The 13499-nt window shown below is 38.6% G+C and overlaps 2 protein-coding genes across 9 annotated transcripts in view; one reads left to right on the top strand and one right to left on the bottom strand.

Annotated features, from left to right (window-relative positions):
• TEX9 (testis expressed 9) overlaps positions 1-13499 on the bottom strand; it is a 16012-nt gene extending 2513 nt beyond the window's left edge. Inside the window, exons 1-10 of one of the 8 annotated variants that reach the window (XM_015872742.3) lie at positions 13455-13499; positions 13263-13348; positions 12365-12428; positions 10879-10949; positions 7476-7524; positions 6426-6511; positions 5000-5160; positions 3492-3574; positions 2072-2245; positions 367-501 (exon numbers count right to left, since the gene is read on the bottom strand). In XM_015872742.3, coding sequence (XP_015728228.2) covers positions 367-501; positions 2072-2245; positions 3492-3574; positions 5000-5160; positions 6426-6511; positions 7476-7524; positions 10879-10949; positions 12365-12428; positions 13263-13348; positions 13455-13490 — 945 coding nt within the window. In that variant the 5' untranslated portion in view covers positions 13491-13499. Of the gene's footprint in view, positions 1-366; positions 502-2071; positions 2246-3491; positions 3575-4999; positions 5161-6425; positions 6512-7475; positions 7525-10878; positions 10950-12364; positions 12429-13262; positions 13387-13454 lie in introns of those variants that run through there. The other 7 variants (XM_015872743.3, XM_015872745.3, XM_015872746.3 and 4 more) reach the window with 7 other exon arrangements.
• The window catches only part of RFX7 (regulatory factor X7), a 75056-nt gene continuing 74450 nt past the window's right edge, over positions 12894-13499 (top strand). The window contains exon 1 of the mRNA XM_085515570.1: positions 12894-13002. The gene's annotated coding sequence lies outside the window, so the exon portion shown is untranslated. The remainder of the gene's footprint in view (positions 13003-13499) is intronic.

Raw genomic sequence — 13499 nt, 5'->3', positions numbered from 1 at the left:
AACTGGATGTCTTAAAATATTCCCTCACCAAAACTTAATGAAAACTCAAACGAGGGCATTTACTGGCTTCTAACAAGATAAATATTGCAGTTTGCCTGTGTACTTATTTAGGTGTTTAAGTGTATCTCCCTCTCTTTTTAGGCATGTCTAACCTCAAAAATGAGGGGCAGAAATCAGGCACTGATTTTCTTCTATGCATCTCCTCCTGCAGTGCTATCAGTAGAAATAAGTTACTAGGCCTCTTGCTGATCTGCTACTGCTGGGGTAGCCTGTAGAAGATGGCATACTTCCAAAGCTGATCAAGCCTCCGGGTTCCTTCCAGCATTACTGAATAATCCCAGACTTTGTTTTTTCAAGCCACTGTACCTTGTTACTTTGCTTCAGTTTATTCAGCTCTGCTTTGCACCTTTCTGCTTCTTCCAGGGCCCTATTTAAGCGAACTTCTGTTGCACTCTGACTGCTTGCAGCTTGTTTTTGTGCATGCTTTAAGTTCTCTAATTCCTATATAAGAAGCAAAGGATAAAAACAAATGTTATGAATTGTGGTATTTTAGGGTGTGCCACAAAAGCAATGCATTTACAGTGAGGCTCATCCATGAGAATTTGAGTGGATTAGTGTGGCCTGCAAAGAGAATCAAAGAACATGATTTTCACTACTCTGGTGCCCTTTTTCTTTTCCTTTCACCTTGTACATCTTGAAAATGGGCATGTCTTCCTAAAACTCTCTTACGGTTCCCTTAAATGTGCTGTGGAACTGACCATGTGAGACCATGAGAAAAAAATAAGTTGTATGTGCAGTGCAAAAATTGGCAAGTGCTGCTGTGTCCAACCTGGAGCAGATTTTGGAACAGCAGCTAATATTGCAGCTGCTTTTTTTACCTCTTTTTCTCACAGATTCTCACATGTAATTAACAAGAAATTAAAACAGCCTGCTTAAGGTGCCTCAGGGTAGTGACTATTTTATCTAGCTGAAAATAGTTCATCGAGTGTTTATGGCAACAATCAAAACAGTTCCCTCTCATCTCTGATATGGTAAGTATTAGTGCTGCAGGTCAGGAAATAAGGAAAAGAGACCAAGCTGAGAAACACGTTAATGAGATTAAAGATTGGGGAATGTAGATAAAAGACAAAGTAGAAGGGATGAGCAGTTCTGGCACAGTTTGTCATTTGTGAAGAAGAAGCAGACTAAAAAAAAAATCTACCAAACTTTGGGTACCTGAAGACATTCTGTTAAGCAAACAGGGAAAAGGGCTGGCCTTTTTGTTAGCCTTCAACCCTCAGGCTCTCTTGTTTCTGAATTGCCTTTCTGCACGCTCTCCCTTCTCAGTATTTTAAAGCAGTGCCATTATTTGTCATGATCAAATCAAGTAAGAAACCTTGTCAGCTTCTAGAAAATGCACCAGATTAGGGATAACTGAAGCAAGTGAGGTAAATCCCAAGCAAAGGCAACTGAGGAAGGAACTGTATTCTGTACAGTCTATTCTGACTTCCCCATATTTTGAGTCAAACCTTCTCCTGGTTCCATTATATTTACCACCCAGTACTGGCAGTATTACACCCCTCCAGCTCTCAGCAGTTACAGAAAAACACGTGGTGCTCTTAGACAAAGTTCCAAACAAAAAAGCTGGGTGTAAGGGTGTCTGCTCTGACTGGGCTGGTTAATGCTGATGCATCCAACCTGCAGTGGCTGGTTTACACACAAGTCCATTTCAGAGAACAAGAATCCATCCTTTCCTCTACTTGTAGTTTTGGTTTTTTTTGGTTGTTTTTGTGCTTTCAAGACTTCCATATGGATTTGATGGTAGTTTCTGAAAAGGTTGCTTTGTCTACTGTGTATTTTTTGCATAAAATACAGAATGTGACTGTAGAAGCAGAAGAAAAGCAAGTAGCAAAATGGATAATTTCTTCCTCTTACAAAGTGATTAAACACTTCAAAATACACTTTCCCAAACTACTGTCAGAGATGGGAATGTGAATGGAATTGATGGACATGAATCTGTTGAACTTGTCTGAAGGGAGCATCTGATGATTTTCCTCCACTGTGAGATAAATGAGATTAATATCTGCAGTACCTTTTCTAGGGCAGCAACCTCTTGCTGTAATCCTTCGCATTTTTTGCTTGCTTCTTGTGATAACATCTTGTACTTCTCAGCCTGACATTGCTGTGTGCTCATCTTTCGTTGCAGTCTCCTCTTTTCTTCTTCGGTATCTTTAAGCTGAGATTTTAAATTCTGATTTTCATCATCCTGTTTGTCAGCAGTGAGCAAAAGCAAACAGAAAACATTGCAGGAGAAAAATGCGATAGCCATATATTTGCACTCTTATTTACAAAATACACGCTGTAGATATGAAGATTGGAAAGTGCTGTTGGTTTTAAATCCTGAGATACCTCCTGATGGATTGCACAGTGCATGTGAAGACAAACTAGCAAAACAAACCACCCATTTAGCAGGGCAGTACTATGAAAAAAGCACCTATTTTTCTCCTTGTGTATTTTTCTGCAGTCTTCTATTCCTGCCTGTCCTGTGGTAACATGTCAAACATTTAATCCCCATCGTTCAAAGGCTGTGAGAATAAAACAATGATGTGCATAGTAATGTGAATAATGGCACATAGATATTTGGTGATTTCTTGCAAGAAGAGCTAAATGTATGCATCAGGAAAAACACTAGGAAAAGAATATAATTACTAAGAAATCAGTCCTTTATGTTTGAAGGGATTATCTGGTTTTGACTTAAAAGCAAGCTAATATTTCTGGATACATCAAATCCAAGTTTCTCTTACCATCAAGGGGATCCTGTATTAGCTCTGTGACCTAATGGCAATTACAGCCCACATTAAGCCTTATAATTTAAAGACATTCTACTTTTATGACCTTTTAAATACTGTAAGTGAATTCTAATGCAAGTTATCTCAGAGATATATTATGTCCTTCATTTCTTTAACAAGGCACGTACAGAAATGGAGTCTCTCCCTACTCTTCCATCTTAAGAATCTTGCTTGAATGCAAATTTCTCACATGGGAAAGGTGTACTTTATCCTAAGTGTTCAGTGACCACAAACACCTTAGAAACTTCCACTTCTGGATGTTTCCAACAGGATTCTTTCTAATATAATTGTACAGTGAATTTGCCAATATGAAAATTATCTGATAATAAGGTTACTTCCACACCACAGAATCCAGTACCCAAAATGATGCACCAGTGTGTGCCCATAGAGCTGGGCACAACTTCAGCACCAATCATTCTTTTCTGTTTAATGCTTTACTAGTTCTTAGTTCAAGGTCATGTTTATCCAGAAATCACTATTCTCAATTCAAAATTCCTGGGAAATTAAAAAAAAAAAAACACAAAACAAAAACAGACCCCTGGTTCTTTACTAAATGAAGGGGAAAAAATCCCTTAAAAGTGTAAATAAAGGTGAGGAAATTCTGATTATTTGTAAAAGGAAGACGGATAGGCTCAGGGTTTTTTCACAGATAAGAAAACTTACCTTCTTCCTGCATTCACACATGATGCCATCCAGCTCTTCCTGCATAACGTGTAACTTTGCCTTAAGAAACCTGACTTGTGCTTCTGTAGACATAAAAAGTTACACTTAATATCCCCAAGGACTCATAACTCAGTGCAGAAAAGAGACAAGACCAATGTAAGAACAATTCATTTTCTTCTTTGTTTAAAAAGAAGCGTTCTATGTTGACAGATCACTAAACTGAAATAGGAAAATTGAAACTAACATTTCTAAACAAAGGTTGCAAGTTTCTCATTCTTAGGGAAAGCTTTGGATGGGTTTTTCTTTTTAAGGACTGAAAAGAGCATCTCTAAAATATCAAAGACCCAGTTCTCTGGGAACTTTTGTCATACTGTGCTATATGTTATAGCATGCATTAAGATCGAAGTCAAGAAAACTACACCATAGGGCAATTCTACAGTGCCATCAATCTGCAGCTGTAATTTGTGTCGTTACAACTAACTTGATGCTGCTCAGAACAAGGAATTGAATGTAGGCTGCAAGCCCCTCCTAATAGGTAAATACCTCCCTACAGAGCAGTCTGTGCTTTTTTAAGAACACTTCTAACAATACTGTATTACTGTTTCTCTTCTTAAAACATATTATATATAGGTATTCACAATATCCTGCGGCAGTAGGTTATCTTACTCATTTATAGACTGTGGAATACTCAGTTTAGCTCACTTTAAAGCCCATTTAAGGAGGTATTTGCTACTGTTTCCATTACAGAAAACAACAACCCAAACCAACCAACCAGCTTTCCTTTTACCTTTAATGACCTGGTTACAAAATCTTTCCTCGGAGTAAGGGTGGGCCCAGTTCCTCTGTAATAGGGGCTACTTAGTATCTATGTTTACTTGCTTGTGATAATTATGAATGCTCTGTGAGATTTACGCTGCTAATCTACTCTGCAACAATTTCTTTTCCACATCAAAGATGAACTGCTGCTGCCCGTGAGGCATTCAGGGTGTTCTAAACAGGCAACGACAAACTTTAGAAAGATAAATAATTCCACGGTGTTTTCAGTTCACTTCCTGGTTAAAGTAACAGAAATAATCCTCGCTCTCATGAGCACCAATAACAACTCCTTGAGGTGTAAGATTCCAAAGCAGAACAAAGCAATGAAATGCAGGTATAATAAATAAAAATCTGAGGATCTGTATTGGGAGATCTAAAGTAAGATTTGCACACAATTACATGAGGTTAGAAACCAAGCTATTTCTGTGAAATTATGCCTGTTGAAATGGAGCTGTTAGATTATATGAGGAGTTTTTTTTGTGTGTCCTTTTAATGGCTGCAGTGAATCTGACTTCCTGCTTACTTTAGCCTTGTAAGAAGGCTCATTTTCCTTTAAGAATACTTAGGAAGAAAAACCTTTTCATTTTAACATAATTTCAGGGCATAAAACTTTCTTTTTGCCCCCCTAGGGGAAACCATTACTAACAGTCAGGGAGTACAAATAACATATGTAACCATAGGAGGAAACCTACCTGCTCCAATTTCACTTGCAGTGTTTGGAATAATATCGTCATCCAGATAATCTGACTCTAGTTTTCCTTCAATTTCATTCACTGTTCTTGCTAAAGAAAAATCAGTGCAATCCTCAAACACTGCACCATCAGCATTTTGTGTTTCTAGATTGATTTCTGGACTGAAACAAAGCAAAAAGGGGAAAAAAAAATAACAAAACACAAGCACTATTTTACGTTTATAATATAAGGCACAACTTACAGAAATATAGTGTTTGCTTTATCTAACACAACTTCATTGCTTGCTCTCACAAAAACTAATCAACAGCAATTTCTCATTTTCTTTATGTAAAATACTGTTATCTTCCTCACTATTACAGCAGCTTGTGCATTATAATGTAGAAGCAGATTCATTGCTATTTTCTACTGTTGTGATTTTAGTACTGTCTCTTTCTCATCCAACAATTTCATACCTCAGAGATACGGAAAGAAACAGGAATGTTCTTTTGGACTTAACTACTGTTTTAAGTTTCACTTCTTTTTCCCTTGTCTGTTAGCTTCTACATCTTATGTCTGGATAGGAAAGTACATTAATCCTACGAGTTGCAAAAGGAAGTTTATAACAGCAGTGAACACAATGCATACAACACGGATGCTACGCAGGCTCACTTTCTCCTACAGCTTTGGGTTCACCTCATAGGTTCTGCACCTCTGCAACACTGTTCCTAAATCTCATGATATGGTGCCAGTACAACCTCACTGGAATCAAAGGGGTAGAAAGGGTCCACAAGTGACTCCCACATCCCAAAAGATGTTCTTGGCCTGCAGTGATTCCATGTTCTGTCACTCTGCAGACCATTGTTTTGGTATGTGTCCATGCTTTCTCTTGTGACAGTTTTCATTTGCTCTCAGGATTTTATCCACAAACATTTTTCTATTATTCCTCTACTCTTCTGTCCAGAACCTGATTTCTTGGTCTTACGACCTTGAATTTGCTATCAGAGATGTAGCTATTCAGCAAAAACTGAAAACCCCAGAAAGCTGTGGTACTGCTACTGACTTTCTCTAGATCTGTAAGCCCTAGATTCACCAAAATAGCAGAGAAGCTAGAAGGCCTCACATTTCCTATAACAGGTCTGATCGCAAATTAGCCTGCACCACTGGTGGGCACTCTGTTTGCCCCAGATGTACTTTGAGTGTGCTCACTGGGCACCCTTTTACTTATGGAGTTAACAGAGACTCTTGTCAGCCTCCAGAAAAGCTTGAGTGGAGGTGAGCATAGGTAACCAGACAGCTACCTGGGGGAGCTACGCTACAGAAACAGTTTGGTGCATTTAGTTGTACAGATACAGACAAATGTAGAAGCATGTATGAATAAAAATACATTGATGACACAAAACCCAAAATTCTTAATTACAGACAACAACAAAACACATGCATAATATACCTCAAAGTCATCCTTTTCCCTTTATTTCCAGAATGCATTCTACTCTGAGCCATGGATGCAGAAGCACATTTCTTCTTGTTAGATGGCTGTAAGATATCCCAGAAAATAGGGATTTTTATTAGTTAGTTAAGACTTTTTGCTAGTGTGTATTTTCTTTTTATTTCCCCCTTATCCATACATCCAAGCCCAACCTCTGATTTCCAAAGTCTTGGTATCTTCAATTTTTTCCAGTTTTATTTGTATTAGTCATTATCTTGCATATTTTATGCCCATCTGTCCAAATTATATATACCGAGTCCTTGTAGGATATTTTTCAGAAGCCCTCATAATAAGTTAATTGCTAAGAAAGCTCTGAGGTATTATCAAGTTATCAACTATTTGTTGTGGACTGCACTTCTTTCAACACTGCTTATCATGTCTTCAAAAATGCCTTTAAAATAACAAACAGTATTGTTGTAATCTTAACTTCCCTATGGAAAGACCTGATGATATTTTGTTTCTTTCACCGAAGTAAATGATCTTCAAAAATAAGTCTACTGTACTCTGAGAAATAAGTGTGAAGAACATTCTGGACACTTTAACTCATCTGCTGAAAGACTCAATGTAATTCTAATTGGAGTTTGTTCCTAACTTAAATCTCACCTTTCCATTGCATTTTCCATCCTGCATTAAATCCTTTGGACTACAAGAAGACTGTAGTACTGCCTTTAGTCTTATACTGGGGAAAGGAAGAAATGATTTATGTTCCAGTGTTCTGTACTTAGAATTCTTAAATTGATGTTTGAAACACTGAGCACTTCTGACAAGTGACAGAAAGCTTTTACAGAAGAGTAATTTAGAATACAAAAACTAAATGTAATGGAAGCTTATTTATCCAGCGGTGTAGCAGCAGAAGAAAATATTGGAGATGCTGCTCCATCTGTCCCTGTAACAGTGCTCTGAGCATCCTTTTCCTCAGGCTTCCTACCCGTATAATCCCCCTCTACAGCATGGCCTCAAAAACAGAAGTAATAGGCAGAAGGAAAATTAGAATAATTTTGAGTTTGATACCTTGGTGTGAGAATGTGTAAGAGATGGAACTTTAAGACAAAGTGGATCTCTGCAGAAAAAGAAGAATTAAATTCACTGAGTGCATATAGCAAAAGTCAACATTTTTGTGCTAAAAATCCACCATCACCTGAATTAGGAGAGTAACATCAGATACATCTACCATCAGCAGTATGTAGGAACATACGCCAGGTCCAATCATAAATTCAGTCTCATTCTTATTTCCAGTCGAGCTCATTTGCTACACAAGTCACCTGGGGAATCTAGGATAATTATTCCATTATGGCCTCCAACACAACCGTTTGCTTATGTACTGGAATGTGAATCTCATCTCTTGCAGTGCAGGTAACTAAGCTAAGACCAGTGATTATGTCTGTACCAGGAAGCACTTAGCTAGTGTATGGATGGAGCCTTAACAGTTTCAACAGGAGAGACAGGTAACATGACCAAAGATCACCAGCAGTTCAGTGACTCGTATGCTCATCTGACATTCCAATAAGTGAATTTATGCAAAAAAGGTAAAGATACAGGCCTGTGTTCTCTACCTCCAGGAAGGGGAATGCTTAAATTGGCTGTTGGCAGTTGACAGGGACTGTGAAATAAATGGTGATTTATTTAATTAAATTTTTAAAGTCTCACAGAATTTCAGAGGAAATACATATTGCCAATACTGTATCCATTGTATAGATGGGGGACAACAGAAATTAGAGTAGCTTTCTTATCTGTTTATTTGGCTGAAAACCGCATTTCAGGTTAAATGATTATTTTGGAAGAGAGCAGAAAGTTTTAGCATGTTGTGTATTATTCAAGTTATGCGTCCGATGTATAAGTTCTTTGTTTTTAGAATGCAAGTTATGTAGATCTCTATCAATCTCCTGAGTGATTATCTTTTTCTACCACTTTTTACAGCTTCTAACTCCTCAGTTAACACATAAGCTTATATTCGTAATTAATTTTAAATGTCAAGCACATCAAGTCACCGTAATATTTTGGCCCAGCTGATCTAGACAAATACTTAGGTCCTGCCTTTAAAAAAATGTAGATGCCCATTCATCAACAAGAATGATCTGAACAAAGCTCCAGATTGTATTAATCCAAAATAAAAACATACCCAAACAAAACCGAAACCACCACAGGAGAAATTATCTGTGTGGCTGGCAACAGACTTCAAGAATAGGATGATTAGTTTGTGTCTATTTACCCTACTTTCCTCACGCTCCCTTCCTATTGGCTAGTTTTACAGAGGACGTAGAAAGTGAGGAGTTGTTGCCACAGAAATAAGAGTTACATTTTCAGGATAATATGAAAATACAGCATTTGATGCTCGAGAAAACAAAGCGTTCTTATGATCAATAGACTGATCCGATCCTGCTGAGTCCCTTGTCCCCTGGCCTTCCTCACAAAATAAATAAAAACCTCATTGCTCACCAAATTTCTTAAATTTATTTATCCCTATCAGGGTTTTTTTCCCCCCTCCTTCACACAGCAACCTGTTTCTAAAGCCTTGCAATACAGTTCTATAGTTGCTTGGTAAGTGAAACAAATGTGTAAAACCCAAAATGATATACAAATAGTAGTTGGACAGTTGCAGTGACACTGAAACAGAAGCTGATGTTTAGCAATTCCATCTCAGCATGTAAATAGGAGATGCATGTGCATGAGCAAACCCTTTGTGTTTGCTAATCCTATTCAAAGCCTGCACCATGCCTGCCCATGCGCACACAGATCCCATCTCCGTGAGCCTGGTGATGCTCTGAAGAGCAGAAGTGTAAACAAAAGCTGATTTCAATGCAGTGTCAGTGGAGCTGCTTTGTCTCTAGGTAAATCACATTTCTCTGCAAAAACATAAGTATAAAATCTCCTCCATTACTTATTTTAAAATACAATTCTCCATAGAGAATGACTTGAATATTTTTGCCTTTTAACATTTCTTATTAATTTTTGCCACTTGTCTTTTTTCTCATTCTATCTCCTACTTGACCTCAATGTTTCCCCCTCATTCCAGCATCTCTAGTGTTCATTTGCCGTACAGGAAACAATGGAACTTGTTTCAAAAAGATTTTAGGTGCTTCCTTTGGACTTACAGCAAATTTGCTTGCATAATTTTACAGGAAAAGTACATATCAAATACTTGGAACTAATCTAATTGAATGGCCTCAATGTTTACTCATGGATAAGCAGTGTGCCTGATTCCTAACATACGCTCGTATTTTTTTTCACTCCAGCATGGGATTTCAATCCTCTTCTACACACATTTACCAGAATACAGACAGTGCTTGTTTTAAGACCTTTTAATTTATGTAAGTAATTGGTAGATTAGCTGCTGCTCTGATGCATTACTTACCAACATTTTTGTAACGATTCCAGCACTTCTGTTTATTTCGAATGTATACCACCACAGTTGTTAACTATCACTGTGGGGCTGATTCCTCTGATCACATTCATTTGTGAAATTACTCATAATTCAACTCGGTTTTGAAGTTCATAAAAACCTTCTGTCAAGTATTCAAAATTCAGCCAGCAGAATATAAAACTAAAGAAGATCTATGTACTAGAATATGCTTACAGTGCATGGCTATACTGACAAGAGATGGTGGGTTTTCAATTTGTTTTTTTTTTCCTGACCTTCACACCTTACAGAGACAGCCTCAAAATAGCTCAGGAATAACTGTTACTATAATAGCAAAGGCTTTTGCTGGTGTACAGGCTTCCATCAGAGACTTCTTGACACAAATGTGGTAATCTAGTAGATCCTCCATTAAGCTGTATATTAGCATATCTCCATCTTAGCCACTTTCAGTGCTACCAGTATACAAACCTTTGAACAACTGAGTAAATACTGCCAGGTACCACTCTACAGCTAACAGACTTGAATATAAAGGCCAAAACCCACATCTGGGCATAAATTCTTACAGAGCGAAAGTATGTAAAGTGCAATGATAGCAACATTCCAGACGGTGGCAGCTGAATGTTTGTCTATCTTGGGTTTCTTTGTTGTGGGTTGTTTTTGTTGTTGTTTCTTTAAATAGTGTATTTCCTGTTCCACAGCATTTAACTAAAGTAAAATTAGAACCAAGATAAAAACTATTTCTTTATAAGCTAAACCGGTTAAAAGCCATCAACTACTGTATGTTCACTGTTTTGTACTGTAAATAAACCCACTTCTTTTACTTGCATTTTACAGATATCTGAACTATTTAGTCTCCTAGATAGAATATTTCAGCAAAAATAAGATTTCTCTGAAAACAAGGAAAACTGGTTTAATATCAGTTATTTAAATCAACAGGATAATATTTAGACTCCACTAATGGTCTGCGCTGCAAAGCACGGCTAGGACAAGTCAGGGAGTACAGATGATTACCAGAGATTCCCCATGAAATACACACAGTAATTGCAAAGTACATACCTCTGTTTGCCATCTTCACAGTACTTAGTTTGTACTGAAATTGGTCTAGACAGTGTCTCTTGTCGGCTCTTCTTTATTAAGGGAAAGAAAGAAGTCAATTTGGGGAGAATATGAACTATTAAAGAGCAATTATATATTAGTAAATCATGGTGGAACTATAGAAGACACGGTAACTTAAGTCTACTGTAGAAAAGGATTGTTAAACATAGGAAAAGGTAGCTTGAAATAAAAAAACTGCTTCAGAATGCATGACTTCTGCAAACTCATCATCTGAGATACTGTTATCCTCCCTCTTTCTCTGAAGTGTGGGCATAGGAGGTGGAAAAAACTTTCAATTTGCTGTACTGCAGCATAAGCCTTAAATATATGCCTTCATTCATGCAATACAGCCATAATTCAGACATTGATATGTTGTTATGTTCTTTAGGGAACAATTTAGTCAAACACTGAATGTTGAGATAGCTTCTGTGTTGCTAAGAAATGGTTAGAAAGCATAATCCAGAGCTAAAAGTAGTTATCCTGTTTTCCTTTTTAAATTCTGACTTGTTTTTCTTTTGTTGTTAAATGTGCATCTGTGCAATCGGGCAGTGCTACATGGTTTATTAAGTGTCCCAATAATATTTGATCTGCAGCTGTGTTTAGAAGGTGGGGGGGGGGAAAGCAGTTTGGTTGCTGTTTCTCAAAGGAAAGAGACTAGATGCTATTTTGGGTGCTTCATCTGCTTCTGTTCAAATGCCACACAGCCTCAACTTACCAGAACTCTAGAGGAATGTATGCTTTCATAGGACACAAAGAATGAAATTCAATAAATAGGCAAAATATTTTGGTTTTCAAGCCTTTTTTATTTGAGTGAAACCATATTTTGAATATTTCTAATAAGAAGGGCACGTTCTGTAAAGGTGTCTTGGGTATGAAACAGATCACCCCCCAAGCTCTCTTTTTTTTGTGTAACTTGACCAATTTTTCATATAAAAATTGGCACAAAGCCACACCAACATTAAAAGATAATACTAACAATAAACAGGATTTTTTTTTCCTGTTTTAAGAAAGTATCCTTTAACTGAATACATATTTTTCTATTTATATTGCTTATTCTTGGTACTCCTTTCAGCTTCAGCCATGTATTTCACTAGTTATTGCAGCATCTGGTTTTCAAACACCAAAATAGCATTTCATTTAAGACATAAAACCGTCTGCAGAGACGATACTTAAACATCATAAAAAGTTTTTTTAGCAAATGTTCTACACAGTTATGTGAATATCCATCTACCTGATGAAATTCTATAAAAACTATTACTGCATGTCTTTTTAGTAGAAGCTTACAATTCTGAAGGAAGGGAGTTGGGAAAAGGCAAGAAAAGCTTAGACTGAATTTGAAACCAAACTACTTTTAGTTGTCATGGTCAAAATAATTTCTTTTGAAACTTGACCCCGTGTCCATGTGAACCAAGGCTGAATTACATAACAGCCTGCATAACCTACTCACCATTACTTCTTCGGTCTGACGCATCAGCTTTTCTCTTTTTGCTTCTAATTCTGCATTCAGTCTCCTGAAAAAGTACAGTAATAATGCTTGTCACTGAGTTTCTGAGAGATTTAAAGATGTACGTGTGAGCCTGGTAGCATCTGCCAGAACTAAGTGAAATGTTAATAACTCCTACAAAGGAGCAGCAAATACTACAGAGCATTCTTCAAGTTGATTCATCAGTGTCCTGTCTTTCTATCAAATCGATAGTAATAAAACACCATGTACGCATGTTTAGACTATAATAGAATATAATAGAAACAGAATGGTTTCAGTTGGAAGGAATGCTTAAAGGCCATCCAGACCAACCCCCCTGCTCCGAACAGGGGTACCTATAGCTCCATTTTCTTACAGCTCCCCCTTGAGACTCTGCAAGGCTGCTCTGAGGTCTCTCCCCCAGGCTGCACAGTCCTGAGACAGACAGGGTGCCCTTGTTTTCTGTCATGTTACTGCTTTAACCACATTTCACATCTTTAACTCCGCAGCGCTTCTGTTTTCAGTCACGATCCTGAAGCGTACTTCGAAGCAGGGACTAGAGAAGCAGTCGCGTTCAATGACGTGAATACAGAATTAAAACGTGTCACTGTGTTTATATGCAGGTTAGTACGAGTAACGCCATTTTGTTAAGTAGCAGCAAAACCTAAAGCCCCTGAGCGAAGCAAGGCCCAGCGCTGTACACAGTCACGCTGTGTTCCCCGCACGGCACGGTGATGGAAGGAAGGAAGTTACAGCCTTTCTGTGCGCTGTGGGACAAGCGGTTCAGACACTGGGATATTGAGGCCCGACTCCCCGCCATCCCGCAGCGCTCGGTGCCGGGGAGGTGAGCAGGGTCTGCCGCCGCCCCCCGGCCGCCCCTTACTTGTAGTGCTCCTCCCGCGCCAGCAGCTCTCCGCTCACCGCATCGCTCCCGGCGAGCACCGAGGCCCCGCCCGGCGCTCTGCACACCTGCAACGAGGGCGACTCAGCGTGCGGCCCGCACCCCTGCACCGCACCGCTCCGCGTCTCCCTCCCACCCCCCGCTCGTCGCCCCTCGCCCAAACCGCCGCCTCACCCGGGACAGGGCCCCGCCGCTGCCGCCCGCCGCCATTTTGTTCGC

The sequence above is a fragment of the Coturnix japonica genome, chromosome 14 (genome assembly GCF_054131305.1).
Source record: "Coturnix japonica strain WE chromosome 14, WE-NBRP24, whole genome shotgun sequence".
Lineage (NCBI taxonomy): Eukaryota > Metazoa > Chordata > Aves > Galliformes > Phasianidae > Coturnix > Coturnix japonica.
The sequence above is the reverse complement of the archived record's forward strand: the minus strand, read 5'-3'. Positions and strand labels throughout refer to the sequence as shown.